Here is a 21219-nt window from a genome sequence, read left to right on the forward strand (position 1 = left end):
GACAGATGAATGGATAAAGAAGATGTGGTACATATATACAATGGAATATTACTCAGCTATAAAAAGGAATGAAATTGAGTCATTTGTTGAGACATGGATGGATCTAGAGACTGTCATACAGGGTGAAGTAAGTCAGAAAGAGAAAAGCAAATATCGTATATTAATGCATGTATGTGGAACCTAGAAAAATGGTACAGATGAACCGGTTTGCAGGGCAGAAGTTGAGACACAGATGTAGAGAACAAACATATGGACACCAAAGGGGGAAAACCGCGGTGGGGTGGGGATGGTGGTGTGCTGAATTGGGCGATTGGGATTGACATGTATACACTAATGTGTATAAAACTAATGACTAATAAGAACCTGCAGTATAAAAAAACAAACAAACAAAAAAAACAACTAATACTAAACTTTCTTTGGGTTATTTGTATGGAAATATGTTAATATAAATGTTTCAGACGTTACATGAAATTTCTAAAAGTCTTATATGTTCTGGTATCATGTTATGTCATAATTCTAGTTATTACTTTAAAATGTATATCTCAGAAATAACTAAATTTCCTTGTCAATTGCATTATTATGAACTTTCACCAAATCTTTAACCAGGGTAATGTTTAAGTCTTTTGTCATTTACAGACAGTTCTGGGTGTACTCTGATGCTTTTGCAAATATGTTCCTATAAAAGGGTTTCATATTCAAGGAATTCATGGAAAAGACTCTGACAAGTACAGGTTTCTGGTAACTGACTATACTGCTGAACTGAATGAATAAGCATTTTCAGAACTCTAATGGAAAATTGATGAATTCATTAAAGTGCTAACAAAAGATCAAGATGAAAAAAAAATTAATTACATGGGACTGAGTGAACCGATGAGGATGATTATAATTTTTGTGACTTTCTGTTTGAATAAAAAAAAAAATCCCACAAGAACTCAGAGGCAAAAAATATACAAATCAATTTTCACTGCAAAGTAAAGGAGCTGTTTCAGTGGAGGATTACTGGATTGAATGTCAATATTATGACATAGTATGAGTGTGTTTCGTGTTTGGTAATTGCAATCATTGCTGCTTTTGTTGTGGTCATCCATTTACAATGCTTGGTGTCAGTTTATTTATCTCTTGTAAAAATAAAATACAGTGTGTGTGTGTGAAAAAAAAGAAAATGTGATTGACATTAAACTTACAGGCTTTAACTTGGGTTTTTCAGGATTATTTATTTGGTGTTAGAATTTTGATTTCAAGTTGAAATCATTGAGGGATGCACATTTTGTACTTGTGATTTTAAATTGATAACTAAGATAAGAGAAGTTGTTTGTATACAAAATTTAGTTAAATATTGGAAACTTTAATACTCTAGAAATTTAGACTTCTTACATTTATAAGCAGTGGTTAAAGAAGTGGTTAAGAAGTTGTTGCTTATTAGATTTGTAAATCTTTCTTGTTAAGTGTTTGAAATGCTTGAGGGATTTGGATGTGTTAAAATTTGTAATTGTAATTTAAAATGTCTAAGGAAACTGAATTAATCAGGTTTATAAATGGTGCCAAATGTTTAGGGGAAATTAATCTGTCAAACTCACAAGTCAATTGAGCATTGATCAAAGAACAAGGAAGAACTGCATGTTTTTTATTTTAACAAAAATACTAGATTTATATGTGCATTTATTAGATAGAATTTCTCTTTGAAGGTTTAAGAGCTAATTTAAATTGTAATTTTAATAATTGAATGCAAATTTTAAAAAACACCCAAAACAATTAAGAAAATGGTAATAGGAAAATACATATTGATAATTACCTTAAATGTAAATGGATTAAATGCTCCAGCCAAAACACATAGACTGGCTGAATGGATACAAAAACATGACCCATATATATGCTGTCTACAAGACACCCACTTTGACCTAGGGACCCATACAGACTGAAAGTGAGGGGATGGAAAAAGGTATTCCATGCAAATGGAAATCAAAAGAAAGCTGGAGTAGCAATTCTCATATCAGACAAAATAGACTATAAAATAAAGACTATTACAAGAGACAAAGAAGGACACTATATAATGATCAAGGGATCAATCCAAGAAGAAGGTATAACAATTGTAAATATATATGCACCCAACATAGGAGCACCTCAATACATAAGGCAAATGCTAACAACCATAAAGGGGGAAATCAACAGTAGCACAACAGAAAAGGACTTTAACACCCCACTTTCACCAATGGACAGATCATCCAGAATGAAAATAAATAAGGAAACACAAGCTTTAAATGACACATTAAACAAGATGGACTTCACTGATATTTATAGGACATTCCATCCAAAAAAACTAGAATACACTTTCTTCTCAAGTGCTCATAGAACATTCTCCAGGAGAGACCATATCTTGGGTCACAAATCAAGCCTTGGTAAATTTAAGAAAATTGAAATTGTATCAAGTATCTTTTCTGACCACAACGCTATGAGACTAGATATCAATTAGAGGGGAAAAAAACGGTAAAAAAACAAACACATGGAGGCTAAACAATATGCTACTAAATAACCAAGAGATCACTGAAGAAATAAAAAAATACCTAGAAACAAGTGACAATGAAAACATGATGACCCAAAACTTATGGGATGCAGCAAAAGCAGTTCTAAGAGGGAAGTTTGTAGCAATACAATCCTACCTCAAGAAACAAGAAAAATCTCAAATAAACAACCTAACCTTACACCTAAAGCAATTAGAGAAAAAGAAGAAAAAAACCCCGAAGTTAGCAGAAGGAAAGAAATCATAAAGATCAGATTAGAAATAAATGAAGGAAACAATAGCCAAGATCAATAAAACTAAAAGCTGGTTCTCTGAGAAGATAAACAAAATTGATAAACCATTAGCCAGACTCATTAAGAAAAAAAGGGAGAAGACTCAAATCTACAGAATTAGAAATGAAAAAGGAGAACTAACAACTGACTGTGCAGAAATACAAAGGATCATGAGAGATTACTACAAGCAACTATATGCAAATAAAATGGACAGCCTGGAAGAAATGGACAAATCCTTAGAAAAGCACAACCTTCTCAGACTGAACCAGGAAGAAATATAAAGTATGAACAGACCAATCACAAGTAATGAAATTGAAACTGTGATTAAAAATCTTCCAACAAACAAAAGCCCAGGACCAGATGGCTTCACAGGCGAATTCTATCAAACATTTAGAGAAGAGCTAACACCTATCCTTCTCAAACTCTTCCAAAATATAGCAGAGGGAGGAACACTCCCAAACTCATTCTACGAGGCCACCATCACCCTGATACCAAAACCAGACAAAGATGTCACAGAAAAAAGAAAACTACAGGCCAATATCACTGATGAACATAGAGGCAAAGCTCCTCAACAAAATACTAGCAAACAGAATCCAACAACACATTAAAAGGATCATACACCATGATCTAGTGGGGTTTATCCCAGGAATGCAAGGATTCGTCAATATATGCAAATCAATGTAATACACCATATTAACAAACTGAAGGATAAAAACCATATGATCATCTCAGTAGATGCAGAAAAAGCTTTCAACAAAATTCAACACCCATTTATGACAAAAACTCTCCAGAAAGTAGGCATAGAGGGAACCTACCTCAACATAATAAAGTCCATATATGACAAACCGACAGCCAACATCGTTCTCAATGGTGAAAAACTGAAACCATTTCCACTAAGATCAAGAACAAAACAAGGCTGCCCCTTTACCACTGTTATTCAACGTAGTTTTGTAAGTCCTAGCCATGGCAATCGCAGAAGAAAAAGAAATAAAAGGAATACAAATTGGAAAATAAATAAAACTGTTTGCAGATGCCATGATACTATGCATAGGAAATCCTAAAGATGCCACCAGAAAACTACTAGAGCTAATCAACGAATTTGGTAAAGTTGCAGGATACAAAATTAATGCACAGAAATCTCTTGCATTCCTATACACGAATGATGAAAACTCTGAAAGAGTAATTAAGGAAACACTGCCATTTACCACTGCAACAAAAAGAATAAAATACCTAGGAATAAACCTACCTATGGAGACAAAGACCTGTATGCAGAAAACTATAAGACATTGATGAAAGAAATTAAAGATGATACAAACAGATGGAGATATATACCATGTTCTTGGATTGAAAGAATCAACATTGTGAAAATGACTATACTACCTAAAGCAATTCACAGATTCAATGCAATCCCTAGCAAACTACCAATGGCATTTTTCAGAGAACCAGAAGACAAAATTTCACAACTTATATGGAAACACAAAAGATCTCGAATAGCCAAAGCAATCTTGAGAAAAAAAAAACGGAGCTGGAGGAATCAGGCTCCCTTACTTCAGACTATACTACAAAGCGGCAGTAATCAAGACAGTATGGTAATGGCACAAAAACAGAAATATAGATTAGTGGAACAGGATAGAAAGCCTAGAGATAAACCCACGCATATATGGTCACCTTATTTTTGATAAAGGAGGCAAGAACATACAATGGAGAAAAGACAGCCTCTTCAATAAGTGCTGCTGTAAAAGAATGAAATTAGAACATTCCCTAACACCATACACAAAAATAAACTCAAAATGGATTAAAGACCTAAATGTAAGGCCAGACACTATAAAACTCTTAGAGGAAAACGTAGGCAGAACACTCTATGACATAAATCACAGCAAGATCCTTTTTGACCCACCTCCTAGAGAAATGGAAATAAAAACAAAACAAAAAAAAACAAATGGGACCCAATGAAACTTACTTTTGCACAGCAAAGGAAACCATAAACAAGACAAAAAGACAACCCTCAGAATGGGAGAAAATAGTTGCAAATGAAACAACTGACAAAGGATTAATCTCCAAAATTTACAAGCAGATCATGCAGCTCAATATCAAAAAAACAACCAACCCAATCCAAAAATGGGCAGAAGATCTAAATAGACATTTCTCCAAAGAAGATATACAGACAGCCAACAAACACATGAAAGAATGCTCAACATCACTAATCATTAGAGAAATGCAAATCAAAACTACAATGAGGTATCACCTCACACCGGTCAGAATGGCCATCATCAAAAAATCTACAAACAATAAATACTGGAGAGGGTGTGGAGAAAAGTGAACCCTCTTGCACTGTTGGTGGGAATGTAAACTGATACAACCACTATGGAGAACAGTATGGAGGTTCCTTAAAAAACAAAAAATAGAACTACCATATGACCCAGCAATCCCACTACTGGGCATATACCCTGAGAAAACCACAATTCGAAAAGAGTCATGTACCACAATGTTCACTGCAGCTCTATTTACAATAGCCAGGACATGGAAGTAACCTAAGTGTCCATTGACAGATGAATGGATAAAGAAGATGTGGCACATATATACAATGGAATATTACTCAGCCATAAAAGGAAACGAATTTGAGTTATTTGTAGTGAGGTGGATGGACCTAGAGTCTGTCATACAGAGTGAAGTAAGTCAGAAAGAGAAAAACAAATACCATATGCTAACACATATATATGGAATCTAAAAAAAAAAATGGTTCTGAAGAACCTAGGGGGAGGACAGGAATAATGATGCAGATGTAGAGAATGGACTTGAGGACACAGGGAGGGGGAAGGGTAAGCTGGGACGAAGTGAGAGAGTGGCATGAACTAATATATATTACCAAATGTAAAATAGATAGCCAGTGGGAAGCAGCTGCATAGCACAGGGAGATCAGCTCCGTACTTTGTGACCACCTAGAGAGGTGGGGTAGGGAGGGTGGGAGGGAGATGCAAAAGGGAGGAGATATGGGGCTATACGTATATGTATAGCTGATTCACTTTGTTGTAAAGCAGAAACTAACACACCATTGTAAAGCAGTTATACTCCAATAAAGATGTTTAAAAAAAATAAATTAAAATAAATAAAAGTTATGTTTACACTATACTGTAGTATTTTAAGTGTGCAGTAGCCTTATGCCTAAAAACACAATGTACATACCTTAATTTAAAAATACAAAACAAAAAAATTGCAAAAGTAACATCAAAGATTACTGATCACAGATAACCATACAAATATAATGGTAATGGTATTTCAAAAAGTTTGAAATAGTGTGAGAATTAGCAAGATGTGACACAGAGACATAAATTGAGAATATGCTTTTGGAAAAATGGAGCCAATAGACTTGCTGGACACAGGGTTGCCACAAACCTTCAATTTGTAAAAAATGCAGTATCTGTGAAGCACAATGAAGCAAAGTGCAATAAAACGAGGTATGCCGGTATGCCATATACTTATGCAATATACTTTCCTTCACTTTCTTCTGTTCCTTCTGCTTTTACTGTCATATATTTTACTTCTGTATATGTTATAAACTCCCTTGATATATTATTATTTCTACCTTAGTCCATTGTCTTTTAAATAAATTAATAAACAATAAAAGTATTTCATATATTTCCCTGTGTATTTATCATTTCTGGTGCTCTTCATTCCTTCATGTAGATTCAACTTTCTGTTATTATTTCATTTCAGCCTGATGGACTTCTGTTTACATTTCCTGTACCACAGTCTATTGTAATGAATTCTTTCAGCATTTGTTTATATGGAAATGCCTTTATTTCTACTTCATTTTTTTAAGGACTTTTTTGCTGTATGTATTGATAGAATTGTAGGTTGCCAGGGTTTCCCCCCTCCTTTTAGCCCTTTAAATGTTATTCCATTTTCCTCTGGTTTGCATTGATTTTGATGAGAAGTTAGTTCTTGTTCTTATCATCAGTCCCCTGTAGGTGATATTTCTCTCCTTTCAGAATTTTGTCATTGCTGTTCTCAGCAATTGGAATATGATATGACTAGATAGAATTAGTTTTCTGTCTATTTATCCTGCTTGGAATTTATTGAGGTTTGAGGCTTTCAGGTTATTTATCATCAAATTTAGAAAAATTTCAGTTACTGTTTCTTCAAACATTTTTTTCTGACCCCTTGTTTCCTTTCTCTTCTTCTGGGACTATAATTACAAGTATGTTCGCTTTCTAGATATGGTCCTAGAATCACTGAGGTTGTGCTTATTTATAAAATTCTTTTAAGAAGTTTAGATTATTTCTTTTGACCTGTCTTCAAGTTTACTGAACTTTTCTTCTACAATGTCAAATCTGTTAGACCCATCCAGTGAATTTTTAACTTCATAGATTGTATTTTTCACTCTGAGGATTCACATTTGTTTCATTTTTAAGGTTTCCACGCTGCTTTGATTCTTCTTCTACCCACACATAATGTCCACATTTTCTCTTAAATCCTTGAATATATTTATAAAAGCTGTTTTGAAGTCCTGGCCCATTAACGCTAATATCTCTGTCAACTCTGGATTTATTACTATTGACTATCTGTTTCTCCAGAATATGTAACACATTGTCCTGCTTCTTTGTATATGTAGTAATTTGTTACTGTGTGCCTGACTTTGGGGATGCTATTTGGTTGAGAGTCTTCCTTTAATAAGTATTGAGTTTTGTTCTGGCTGGCAGTTCATTTATTTGCAGCTTAGCTTGATTTTGTCAAGGTTTGGTTTTAGGCTTTTTTAGGGCAGGTCTAAAGTAGTTCTTACTCTAGGGCTAGAGTAGCCGTACTCCTAATGTGTGGTTATTCTGGAGTCTCCACTAACTGCTGTGGATTTTTAGTGAGGGATTTACTCTCTGGTTTATCAGAACTGAAATATCTCTGGAATCCCCATTCAGCTCACACCTCACAGTAGTTGTTCTCTGTCGCACCTTTTGGAGCCTCACCCTGAACGTGTGCAGCTTAGTACCCAGCCAAGGCTCAAGGAGATCTTTATCCATAATTTTAAGCCTCTCTCCTCTCGGGTGCCCTACCCTAAAAATTCCAGCAGCCTCAGTATCCCTGAATTCTGATCTGTCTTTTCTCAACCCAAAGAAACCACTGCACTCTGTTTGGGTTCCACTTCCCTGTGCCTTGATTTGCAACATGGCAACAGGCAGATTTTTTTTTCACATATTGAACTTTTCATAGGGATGAATGGGAAGTTCACTTCATGTAGTTTCCTTCTCTCAAGGATTATGGTCCTCTGTTGCCTATTGTCTAATGCCCACATACTGCTTCTTCATACATTTTCCCCAGCATTAGAGTTGTTTAAAGTGGGAAAGCAATCTGATACCTATTTTTCTGAAACCAATCTGATACCTATTTTTCTATCATAGCTGGAACTGGAAGCTGTATCCATTAAGTTTTTGCTCTGCTGCAGGACCCTAGGAATCTAAGTCCCTAGGGGAGGAAGGGCTAGGAGGACAAGAGGAGGAAGAAGCCGCTAATGTTTAGGCTCCAAAATTCCCAAACTAGCAGAGCTTAAGAGCAACAATCAGGGGGTCTCCTTTTCGTGGCGCCTCGGTGGCGGTCGGCCACTTCCGAATGAAGCTGAACATCTCTTTCCTGGCCACTGGCTGCCAGAAACTCATTGAAGTGGACGATGAACGAAAACTTCGTACCTTTTATGAGAAGCGTGTGGCCACAGAACTTGCTGCTGATGCTCTGGGTGAAGAATGGAAGGGTTATGTGGTCCGAATCAGTGGTGGGAACGACAAACAGGGTTTCCCCATGAAGCAGGGTGTCTTGACCCATAGCCGAGTCCACCTGCTACTGAGTAAGGGGCATTCCTGTTACAGACCAAGGAGGACTGGAGAAAGAAAGCACAAATCTGTACGGGGTTGCACTGTGGATGCCAATCTGAGGGTTCTCAATTTGGTCATCATAAAAAAAGGGGAGAAGGATATTCCTGGACTCACTGATACTACTGTGCCTCATCGCCTGGGGCCCGAAAAAGCTAGCAGAATCCGCAAACTTTTCAATCTCTCTAAAGAAGATGATGTCCGCCAGTATGTTGTGAGAAAGCCCCTAAACAAAGAGGGTAAGAAACCTAGGACCAAAGCACCCAAGATTCAGCGTCTTGTTACTCCACATGTTCTGCCACACAAACGTCGGCATATTGCTCTGAAGAAACAGCGTACTAAGAAAAATAAGGAAGAGGCTTCAGAATGTGCTAAACTTTTGGCCAAGAGAATGAAGGAGGCCAAAGAAAAAGGCCAGGAACAGACTGCCAAGAGACGGAGGCTGTCCTCTCTGAGAGCTTCTACTTTTGAGTCCAGTCAAAAATGAGATGTTCTAAGAGTAACAAATAAATAAGATCAGACATCACACACACACACAAAAAAAGAGCAACAATCAGGTTCCAGAAAAAGAGTTTCAATTTGCATGTGAATACCACCTTTGCAATAAAAAGTCAAGAAAATATTATCTATTTCAAAGAATGGGAGGATGGTTTGTTGATGGATAATATGAAGGAGGTAGAGAGCACCTTAAGCTTACTTTGACATGTAACTACTAAACACCTGTTTTTCAACAGTATTGTAGGCTGGAGGTTGAAGTAAAATTTCAATTGATTAAAGAAAATGAAGCAATGTGGTCTTTCTTGCCCATAGAGTTTGGAGAGTAAGTTTCAAATTTTCTAAAGAAACTCTCATAATTAGTCAAGTGAGTTTCTTTGCTCTGGCAATCCCCCCTCATGAGATATGTACTTTTAATCATTAGAAAATTAAAGAAAATGGAGGGGGGAGGGGAAGCTGGGATGAAGTGAGAGAGTGGCATGGACATATATACACTACCAAATGTAAAATAGATAGCTAGTGGGAAGCAGCTGCATAGCACAGGGAGATCAGCTTGGTGCTTTGCGAAGATCTAGAGGGGTGGGATAGGGAGGGTGGGAGGGAGACGCAAGAGGGAGGGCATATGGGGATATATGTATGCATATAGCTGATTCACTTTGTTATACAGCAGAGATGAATACAACATCGTAAAGCAATTATACTCCAATAAAGATGTAAAAAAAAAAAAGCAAAGGTTAAAGTAAAAGAAAGAGATCTAACATGTAGTCAGAAAAAAAAAAGAAAGAAAATTAAAGAAAATAATTAAAGTATAGAAACCTAACCAAGCGCTTCTGCAAACTCTGATAATCATACTAACAATAATTAGAAGAGGGGTCCTTTCCACAATTTAAAACTGTGAACCATAAATACTGAAGGAATTTCATTTTCTTTAGTGCACTTAGAGTAATGAAGAAGATAAAAGTGGGAAACATCTCCCCTTAAGATTCATATTTATCCATCTGCAACAATTATCTTACTGATAATTACAACAAAATACATTGTAAAGTATTAGCTAAGCATATTCTTTATAATTCATAAAAGAGAATTAAAATTTTCATCTTTAAAGGAGAAAAAAAGTCTGTTTGAAGGCATTCACTCCTGATCATGAATTGTTGAGCTTTTTGAGAACAAAGAAACGCACTCTGGCTCATTTCAGCAGTAAAAGGATTTTATTTTAAAAAGAATTAAATAGCTAAAGGTCACTAAAGGAGGCCCAGAGATGGATTGCAGCCAGGAACAATGTCTCCACCTGTACTGCAGAGCTGCTCCAATGAAGTCATCAGGGGTCCCCCCAACTGGAGCTCCCTTCACAGCCAGGCACTGGACATTACCTCCAGACACTCTGAGACTGCAGCTTCAACAAACTGATGTCTCTGCCTTCATCCTTGCCAGATGGATTCTGTGCAGAGCTTACCTCTAACCATCACCAGATTCCAAACAAATTCAGAACAGATATGCCTGAATTTGGTGGACCTAGATTCCATGGTTGCATTCTTACTACATAGGATGGTGGGAAAGTAAGTTTCTGGCTTCTACATTAGAGACAACTGCATTCATAAAATGGAATGTCACCCCAAACACAAGGACAAATATCAACCATAGCTGCTGAGCATAAGCCAATGAAAAAAAGAATGGATAAATATCTTCTTCTAGGAGTTTTATGGTTTCAGGTCTTATATTTAAGCCTTTAATCCATTTTTAGTTTATTTTTGTATACGGTGTGAGAAAGTAGTCCAGTTTGATTCTTTCACATGTAGCTGTCAAGTTTTCCCAACACCATTTATTGAAGAGCCCGTCTTTTCCCCCATTGTATATTCTTGCCTCCTTTGTCGTAGATTAATTGACCATATAAGTTTCTGCACAGCGAAGGAAACTATCAACAAAACAAAAAGACAGTCTACTGAATGGAAGAAGATATTTGCAAATGATATCTCTCATAAGGGGATAGCTTCCAAAATGTACAAAGAACTCGTACAACTCAACAACATCAAAAAAAAACAAACAACCCAATTGAAAAATGGGCAGAGGACCTGGATAGAAATGTTCCAAAGAAGACATACAGATGGCCAACAGATGCATGAAAAGATGCTCAACATCACTAATCATGAGGGATTTGCAAATCAAAACCACAATGAGATACCACCTCACACCTGTCAGAATGGCCATCATCAAAAAGGCAACAAATAATCAGTGCTGGCGAGGATGTGGAGAAAAGGGAACCCCCGTGCACTGTTGGGGGGATTGTAAATTGGTGCAGCCACTGTGGAAAACAGTGTGGAGAGTCCTCAAAAAATTAAAGGTAGAACTGCCATATGATCCAGCAATTACACCTCTGGGTATTTACCTGAGGAAAACAAAAACACTTACTCAAAAAGATATATGCACCCCGATGTTCATTACAGCATTATTTACAATAGCCAAGATATGGAAACAACCTAAGTGTCCATCTATAGAAAAATGGATAAAGAAGATATGGTACAATCAATGGAATATTACTCAGCCATAAAAATAATGAAACCTTGCCATTTGCAACAATATGGATGGATATAGAGGGTATTATGCTAAGTCAGGGGTCCCCAACCCCTGGGCCGCGGACCGGTACTGGTCTGTGGCCTGTTAGGAGCCAGGCCACACAGCAGGAGGTGAGAGGCGGGCAAGCGAGTGAAGCTTCATCTGCCGCTCCCCATCACTCCCCATCGCTTGCATTACCACCTGAACCATCGCTTGCATTACTGCCTGAACCATCTCCCCCACCCCACCCTACCTCCATCTGTGGAAAAACTGTCTTCCATGAAACTGGTCTCTGGTGCCAAAAAGGCTGCGACCACTGTGCTAAGTGAAATAAGTCAGACATAGAAAGACAAATACCCCATAACCTCACTTATGTGTGGAATCTAAGAAACAAAACAAACACACAAACAAAAATGAAAACAGACTTATAGATACAAAGAACAAATGGGTTGCCAGAAAGGAGGGGGGTAGCAGATGGATGAAACAGATGGTGAAGGGGATTAAGAGGTACAACTCTCCAGTTACATCATAAATAAGTCATGGGGATGTAATATACAGCATAAGGAATGTGGTCAATAATATTGTAATAACTTTGTATGGTGACAGATGGTTACTAGACTTATTGTGGTGATTTCATAATGCATGCAAATATCAAATCATTATGTAGTACACCTGACACTAACATAATATTGTACATCAGCTATATTTCAGTTAAAAAAGAATGTATAAATGAATAAGGGAAGCAAGGAGGTACATTGTAAGTTATTTAGATCAATTCCCCAATTTTACAAATTTGCAGAAATAAAGGCACATAGACTGGAAGTGACTTACCCCAAAATCCATTCCTTCTCACTCTAGACAATGCCCTTTTCAACTCACAGAGATGACAAATTCCTTGGGCACCCCTTTCTTCCACTTCCACCAAAGACACATTTAATCAACTATAATATTCATTCTTGTTGAACCCAGATTTGGCCTCACAATCTTCCTCAACACAGCCCACTGGGCAGCCACAACCACAATTGGCACAAGAAATGAAACTATTTGCTGTGCCTGTACTGCATCAGGCTGACATTTACTCAACAAAATTCTTAAATGAATTAATGAACAGAACAAGGTCTAGTATAATTAATGCCTTGGAGTCCACAAAAGATCTTTTAGGTTATTTGTTAGATGATCTCTTTGAGAATTAATGTTTATTATGCCCAGTTGTCTCTATTTTGGGTCCTGGCACCAATTCACAATTTGTTTACAACAGCTAATAAACACCAGGCTTCAACTTGTTGTCTTGCCAACAATAGCACCAATCTCCCCATTCATTCAGATGAAGATTTTTCTCTTTTTGCTATTGTCAAGTGTCAAAGTGGGTGGGATTATGGCTTGGGAGGTGTGTCTGTCTGGCATGGGAGGCAATCTCTGCAAAGATGCAGCTGGGCTCCAGTTATTTCTCTTTGGAAGTGGGATGATGGCAAACCATCTCCCTAGCTGCTGTCACTACTGAAATCCAGTATGTTTCACTACACCGTGTTAATGTGTATCTAATCCAAAGATGAAATAAGGCTGGTTTTCTGTGTAGATAATTCAGTGAGTATAATGAAATTTGTGTAAAGTGGTCCCAGGTTTGGTTTTGTTTTTTTAAGTTAAGCTTTAGTATACAAATGGCAGAATCTTCAACCCAAACCAGCTTAAGAAAATATAAGGAACTTGACTGTCTCATTGACAAAAAACACTGAGGAGTGGATTTAGTTCCAGGGCCACACACAAGGTCACCTCTGGACTTTGCCATCTTTGGTGTTGGGCCTTGTCTTCAGGTTTCACTAAATAGCTACTGGAAGCTCCAAATTCATACGCTCCCAGGCTCAAATCCAGTGGAATAGACAGCACTGCTCGGTAGTTTCTACGTAAGTATTGTTTTTCCCTCCAATGGGGACAACTTGGTTTATGAGACCATTTCAGAACCAATTCCTATGGCTTGGGTGATTCAGTGTGCTGATTGGCCTAGATCACGCTTCAACCTGGATTTGAGGTTGGAACCAATACTGTTACACCTGGAAACAGTGAATGTCCACAACAAGGGCATATTCAGACACCGCCCAGTGGGGAAGAGATGGCACACGTGAAGGGAGAATTGAAGAAAGTTTAATGAAGGGACCACACGTGAGGTGTGGGCAATGGTATGGAAACCAACAAGGGATGGAGAAGCTCTCAGGGCTGGGAATAGTGGGAAACCAGTACCACTTTTAGGGCTGAAGGGCAAGGAGAAGAGCCGATACTGCACCTGGGTGAGAGGTGTAGCCATAGGTATGAACTACCAGTCAGAGCTGTGGCCACAGGAAGAGGAACACAGCCATTGCCAAAGCACAGTCCGGAAGACAGGAAGTAGAGGGACTAAATTCCTCCACCCCTCTCCCCTCCCAACTTCTGATCTCCTGCCAGTGCCTCCCATTGGCCAAATCGAATCAGAAGCCAGAGGGCAAGGAGTCTGGGTGACAGGGTCTGCAGAAGTCAGTCTCTTGGGATAGAGAGCAGGGTGGAAAGGGCTATAGATTAGATCTGGAGAGGCATCAGAGAATAACCAGCACACTGTTTCCCTAAACTAGGGGTTAGCAAACTATAACCCATGGGCCAAATCTGGCCCACCACCTGTTTCTATAAATCAAGTTTTACTGGAATACTTTCAACAGGTAAACATTTGTTTACTTATTGTCTATGGCTGCCTTTGTGCCACAGCAGCAGAGTTGACCAGCTGGCCCTTCACAGAATAAATTCACTGACCCCTGGCCTAGGCCAACACATCCACTGTGCCTGACACTTGGAAGATACTCAAACAAGTTTTTTTTAATGAAAAATGAATGAACGACTGAAAGCACTGGTGACAGCCATAATATGAGTGACCCTGAGCTTCAACCCCATGAGACAACTGAGACTACAAGACCCCCAAGCCACTTCCCCTTGTTCCAGAATTGCCTGTGTGGCTTACTGCCTTCCTCTGTGGCTACTGCTATACTCCAACTGCCCCTGCACCTCTTGATCTCTGCTGTTACCTTATCCCCACAGTTCAAATGATCTGGTCATTTTCCTTTGCTGCTGTATCACTGTTACCCTTGCCAAAGCCCTGGAATTTAGAAGAGGGTGTGCTCCTAAGATATCATGCTTTTTAGACTTCCAAATGGGAGCGTACTCTTTCCATTTTTATATCCCTTCTTTAGGGTAACTTGGGACAAGAACCTCAGAGGCTAAGGGCTCATTGCATAGCCCCATCAGTATCATATTCAAAAACTCTCTTCCCTGTGCCATCAACCAGGGTACCAGTGCCAATGAAGGCACTTGGATTCTTTCCTCTCCCAGGAGGAGTTCCTCACTTACCCAGGGCACTCCTCACTCTGTTTTTGTTAATGAGTATTAATCTTAGCATTGCAGCTCCCCATTCCCACTCATTCATTCATTTATCATTCAACAGGATGTCTCCCAGGGGCCCACTAATAGTTGTAACTTTAATATACACCTAACAGTCATGTTTACTACCTCATAGTTTTTGAGATGGGATGCAGCTTAGCTCCTACTCTGTGACCTGACTGTGACCCTTGCCCTACATTTTGTTTAAAGTTGTATGAAAACAGCCAGTCTACATGCGCAATGACAACAAAGACTGAACATCTATGGGCAACATGGCACCGTGACCAATCAACTGAAGCCCAAATTAATCCAACACACTTAATGCTGTTGTGTTAGTCAGGGTTCTCCAGAGAAATGGAACCAATGGGAGATACATGTCCCATCTATCCTACAGTCAACTCCTTGTACTAAATCTCATGATATGTAATGTATACAAATGTAGAGAAATATATGTATATGTATATACATATATAAAATACCATATAGATTAATACATATGTCACAAGTATATATGATATTTTATAAGGAATTGGCTGAGAAGGAGGCCGAGAAGCGCCACCATCTGCCATCTGCAGGCTGGAGACCTGGGGAAGCTGGCGGTGCAGTTGGACTGCTGAGAGCTGATGTAATGGTGTAGATTCCAGTCCTAGTCTGAAGGCCCGAGAACCAGGAGCACTGAGGGCAGAAGATCCATGTCCCGCTCAGAAGTCAGGCAGAGGGAGGCAATCCTCCCTTCCCCCATCTTTTGTTCTATTCGGGCCCTCAGTGGATTGCCTAATGCGCCCACACTGGGGACGGCAATCCACTTTATTCATTCCACTGATTCAAATGCTAATCTCTTCTGGAAACACCCTCACGGTCACACCCTGAAATAACCTTTAACCAGATGTCTGGGCATCCCTTGATTCATCAAATGGACACGTAAAATGCACTATCACAGATGTGCATAATCATCCTTACTGTGCTGTATGGCAACCAGGCATGGACGGTACATAAATGCTGTAATTGCTAGTTTTTACCCAACCCTAACAGGGATTAGCAGGAGAGAGGAAAAGGGAAACTAGAAGCAGCTAAAAAAATGCTCTGAGTTGTCTTCAGGGACTCTTGATACTATTTACAGATGGGAGGCAGGTGAGGGTGCCTGGAGAGACAAGAACAGAATAAGATGGGAAAGCAGACAGGTATAAGAGAGGCAGGGGGAGCTGGGAGCTGGGGGTCCGCATCACCAATGTCGTCCACATTGCCTCTGGCCTAGGGCTGGGGAACGAACTCTCCAGAACTGGAGGGGTAGATGTGGGACAGTGAAAGGAAGGGGCAAGGCTCCTCTGAAGGGATTTCTTAGGAGGCGGGCAGCCGACTGACAGTGTACCGGAGGCAGCTTTGGCAAAACACGTGCCTGAGCACAGTTTGGTAGTAAGTATCCTGCTACTGCCTAACAGTCTCTCAAAATCTTGGGAGTTGGAGCTCAGTCCCTAGTCATCAGCAGAAGCCCCTGCTCGCTGATTTTATCCAAACGAAGAGCCCTATTTCAATTCCCCAACTGAAATCAATCGAGCTTGTGGCTGGATAATGAAAAGAGAAAGCAGCCTGGCCCTTCCACCAGCTGAGGGCAGGAGGAGATGTCTGCGACCCCAAAAAACAGGCTTCACCCAACCACACAGGCACCCCCATCTCAGACTTCCAGCTCCAGAACTTTCTGAGGCTCAGCAAAGAAGGGAAACTCACTGAGACAGTCTGTAAAGCAGCCCCACTAGGATCCAGGCCTTCTCTTCTTTTAACAAGTGAGGAAACGCAAACATAGGAAAATGTGCTTTTGTGTTTTCTGCAAGGTCCTACAGTGCCTTTGGCCAGAACTGTGACCCAGCTGCCTGACTCCTACCACTAATGCTCTAGAAAGACTGATAAATAGGCCAATTTGGACAATGATGCCGGCACAAGCATCCCATTGCAAATCCAACAACAAAATGAGAAATTCTCATGGTACCCGGAGGAAAGATGACAGAACACATGGTAAACTAGTGGCCACACCCAGCTATGCATGTATTTTGTTTGGTCTGCTCAGCATTTTAAAAAACTAATTTAGTTGCCAGCATTTTAAAATTGAGGTGTTTAAAATAAATTTTCAGTTTCTGACATCCCTGGGAAGATATGGCAACATCTGGCCCTCTTCCTTCTAGGGCAGTATTTCCTTGGTGAGGAATAGTTGCTACATCTCCCTGTCTCCCTGCCACAGTGCTCACCACCCCTCATTGTGTCCTTGTCTCCAGGTGGAAGGGTGCACTGCCCGTGTGGTCTTGGAGAGGCCTGCTTTGCTCATTTACATCACCTGCCTGACCTGCCAGCTTTTTGCTTGTTACCTCTGACTAGGTAACAATAGCCTTCCGCAAATGATTTAAAGGCTGGGAGAGGAAGAGGCTGACTCAGCACTGCAGAGAAAGAGCTAGCGCCAATGGGGGAGGGGAGGGGAGGGGAGGGAGGAGGAGGGGAGGGAGGAGGAGGGGAGGGAGGAGGAGGGGAGGGGAGGGAGGAGGAGGGGAGGGGAGGGAGGAGGAGGGGGAAGGGAATATGGATTTCAGCTCAATGTCAGAATGAATTTTAGACATTTGACTTCTCAGCCCTGAAACTGTCAAAGAAAGTGTTTGGACACAGTCAGATGCCTGTCTATCAGGGAAAATGAAGAAAGGATTCCTCCATTGCCTTGGGAACTGGACTTGATCCCCTTTAAGGAATTCTTCAATGCTCAGATTTAAAAACACTTTTTAATTGGATAACAGAGTCACATCGTTTTTAAAGTGTTAAAAGGTATGCAATGGAAAGTCAGTCTCCTTCCACTTCTGTCTCTCAGGCCTCAGCTCCCCTCCAGGAAGCAACCATTGTGCCTTTTATGTGTCCTTCCAGAGATGACCCATGTCTACGCACACTATATATTTTTCCTTACGTAAGTGATAATTCACTATAAAAAAGAGAGAAAGCAACCTTGCACGTAGACTCTCGGATTTACCAATACACACACAATTTTGCCAGTTCTCTCCTGGGAATCCTCAAACACACGAATCCAATCAAGTTAGTCTCCTACCTAACATCCTCCAGTGGTTCCCATGGTTCCTGGAACACAGGACAAACTCTAAGCTGGCTGATGAGTTAGCCTCTGTGATCTGTCTGCTGCTTCCCCCTCACGGTCCCTTCTTGGCAATGCCATCTGACATGCTTTGTTCCACCCAGACCGAACTTCTCTTGCTCACTTCCTGCTGGGAAGCTCATCTCCTTTCCCTGTTACGTGCTGTTCCACTGCCCATCCCTCACTTACTCACGTCTCCTGGCCCCCAGGTGTTTGTTTATGGAGGTCTTCTTGGCTGCCCAGACCAGGTTAAGTGTCTCTCCTCCTGTCCCCCGACTCTGTGTCTGCGTCCCTGGTTGTAACACTCCCGACAGTTTAAGGAAATCATTTACACAATTGCCCGTCTTCCCAGCCAGGCTACATGAGGGCCATTTTCACTTACCAATTTACCCCCAGCACCTGGCACACATCTAGCACAGAGGAGACAGTAAAATATCATCATTGAACCGATGCATGAGGCTCACTAGAGAGGGAAAGAAAGCTCACAGCCTTTGCTACACCCCACACCATTTCTTGGCACAAATATGAGCTGGTGGCTGGGTAACTTGTTTTCCCAGAAGAAAGCATTTTTATGATAAAAACCTGATTCCAAATGTCCACTTTCTGTTATTTAAAGATAAGTCACACCCTATGAGATGTGAAATAAGGATTTTCTTTGATCTAGCTCCTGCTTAGCTCTGAAAAGCTTTGATCTTCACCATTCTGACAAACGAAACTCAATCTGTATTAAGCAGCCACTGAACTGTTCATAATTTTCCGTGCCCAGAACAATAAACCAACCAACCAATGTCTGGAAAGGGCGTTTGAAGAAATGAAAAATAATTTATAGGAATACAATGGAACCCACGACTTAGTACCCCCCAAACAATCATATTTAAGAACTTAAAAACAAGACAACAGACTCCAAATGGAATCGCTTATGCTAAGTCCCCCGTCACCAAACTGAGACTTAACCACAGTTTCGATTCTCCCAGAAATGGAAACTTAAACCACAGTCAGGGACCCCCTGATCAGCACTAGTGGGGCCGTCTGCCTGACAGGCCCCTGCCTCCCCCGAAGGAAAGTAACTGCATTAACCCACCGCTTCTTGGCCTAGTTTACTTTCCTCGTTCCTGCTCCCTTCTGCCTGTAAGTCTTTCATTTTCAACAGCTCCCTGGAGCTCCTTTCTATCTTCTAGATTAGATGCTGCCCGATTCAAATTGACTTTTGCTCAAATAAACTCTTAAAATGTTTTCTATGCCTCAGTTTATCTTTTAACAGTTCTGTTAGTAACAGTAAGAAGCAGGGACCGAAGGAGACCCCCAACGGCCCCAGGAGCAACAAGCAACCAGACATGGTACCTGCTGAGCCCTGAGCTCGCTGCCTCTCCCGCCTCAGGAGGTGCTGGGTCCGTCCCTCGCGGAGCCTCCGTGGCTTCTGCCTGAGGAGCTTTCAGGCTTTGAGCATTTCTTTTCCAGACTCCGTTAGGAAACGGCCAGAGCTGGGGCGGGTCCGACTGAAAAACCGGATTGGGTTCAGAGTGGGTCCGGTTCTGACTTAGCTGGATTGGCCCCACGTGAGGCGTCAGGTGAATACAATTTTGTTTTAAGGCTGAACGAGCAGGTTAACCTTACCCAGGAAAATCTTTAATTGCAGTGGCCACAGCTGAGAACTTTTAACCTGGATAAGCCTATCCATTTACGAGGCACCTTAGAGAAAAGGTCTCAGCCAGGCATTCACCATAAAGGGTAGAGGGAAAATTATTTTTCCTTCGCTACAGTTTCTAGTGACCAGGACGAGACCCTCTGGGACACCCCACACACCTGTGTTCCCAGGATCCCATCTGCTGGATTGGATGCTGCCTGATGTTTGCTCAAATAAACTCTTAAAATTTCTAATATGCCTCAGTTTATCTTTTAACAGAACCTAAAAATAATTGCCTCCTATTACCAAAAACTTTAAATGCCACCTTCTAAAAAAAATATATAACTGTTAGAAACAGAGGGAAACAGAGATTCTATGTCTGGCTACTCACATTCCGTGTGATTCATTCCACTCATCTTTCTGCTAATGCCCCTCAAACTCTGCAAGCTCCTTGGGCCACTCTGGGCCCTCTGAGCTCACTTTCTCACCCACAAGGATTTCTTTCTTCATCTGGTCTGGACTCAGTGCCTTAATTAAGCACTCCACCTCAACTAGTTCTTTTCTCAAAATGTTACTTTTTTTGTTTTAATTCATGGAAATATAGGACTTCATAGCTCTCATGGCCCTCAGAACAGTCATTCTCCATATTTAGCCTAAGTCTGATCAATGTGGAAAACCAGTTTGGGTTGTATCTGAGTCCTTAAGTCACTTTAGTTCTTGTGTCAGATGGAACGTTGAGATACGTGGATCACGTGACTTGGAACAAACAGGCTTTGAGGGGCCCGGGTGCGATGTCAAGCCCGGGCTAATGAAAAGTCACGGAGCTTCCAGAACATGTGAGAGCTCTGACTCTGTGTCCATAAGAGAAGCAGGTCAGGGCAGTAAACAGTTCAAAGACCCAAAGAACCATAAAGTGGCGAAGTACAACCGAAGATTGAACCATAACTGTGGGTGATTTTATAGTCACTGGGAGACACTGTTGTACTGGAGTCTGAAGTGTATTTAGTGATTGCCAACGTTTTTAGTGCTGTTTTGAGTCTTTTAAAGTTTTTAATATTGCTACTCCATAGTCTGCTATTTGAAAGTAGGCTACAAACACAAAAAGAATGAGAATCACCAACTTAGAAAGAGTATCAAACCCCCAGTCCCTTATTTAAGGCTAAGGAACGAAAGTCTTAAGAGGAGAAGGGATTTGAGGTGGGGCAACACAGCTGGATTAGGGTGCACATAGCCAGGACGAAAATTCAGGCCTCAGGACACCCAGTCAAGTGATTTTTCCTACTACATCTTATTTCCTCTCTGAGTCTATAAACCTAGGTCATCAGCGTTAAAAATGAGTAGCAGAGAACAACTGGCAAAAGCCAGGGACTTAATCACATCCTTCCCTGCAC

General features: G+C 40.4%; 2 protein-coding genes across 2 annotated transcripts in view; one reads left to right on the forward strand and one right to left on the reverse strand.

Annotated features, from left to right (window-relative positions):
* PLXNC1 (plexin C1) overlaps positions 1-19635 on the reverse strand; it is a 305776-nt gene extending 286141 nt beyond the window's left edge. Inside the window, exon 1 of the mRNA XM_057556153.1 lies at positions 19546-19635. The gene's annotated coding sequence lies outside the window, so the exon portion shown is untranslated. The remainder of the gene's footprint in view (positions 1-19545) is intronic.
* LOC103017380 (40S ribosomal protein S6-like) lies at positions 8383-9132 on the forward strand. The gene has a single exon (XM_057556160.1). The coding sequence runs from the start codon at positions 8389-8391 to the stop codon at positions 9130-9132; it is 744 nt and encodes a 247-aa protein (XP_057412143.1). The 5' UTR covers positions 8383-8388.
* Positions 19636-21219: the final 1584 nt, after the last annotated feature.

The sequence above is a fragment of the Balaenoptera acutorostrata genome, chromosome 11 (genome assembly GCF_949987535.1).
Source record: "Balaenoptera acutorostrata chromosome 11, mBalAcu1.1, whole genome shotgun sequence".
Taxonomy (NCBI): Eukaryota; Metazoa; Chordata; class Mammalia; order Artiodactyla; family Balaenopteridae; genus Balaenoptera; species Balaenoptera acutorostrata.

Coding starts and splice junctions, on each gene's coding strand:
- LOC103017380 (XM_057556160.1), top strand. CDS start 8,389: ATGAAGCTGAACATCTCTTTCCTGGCCACTGGCTGCCAGAAACTCATT.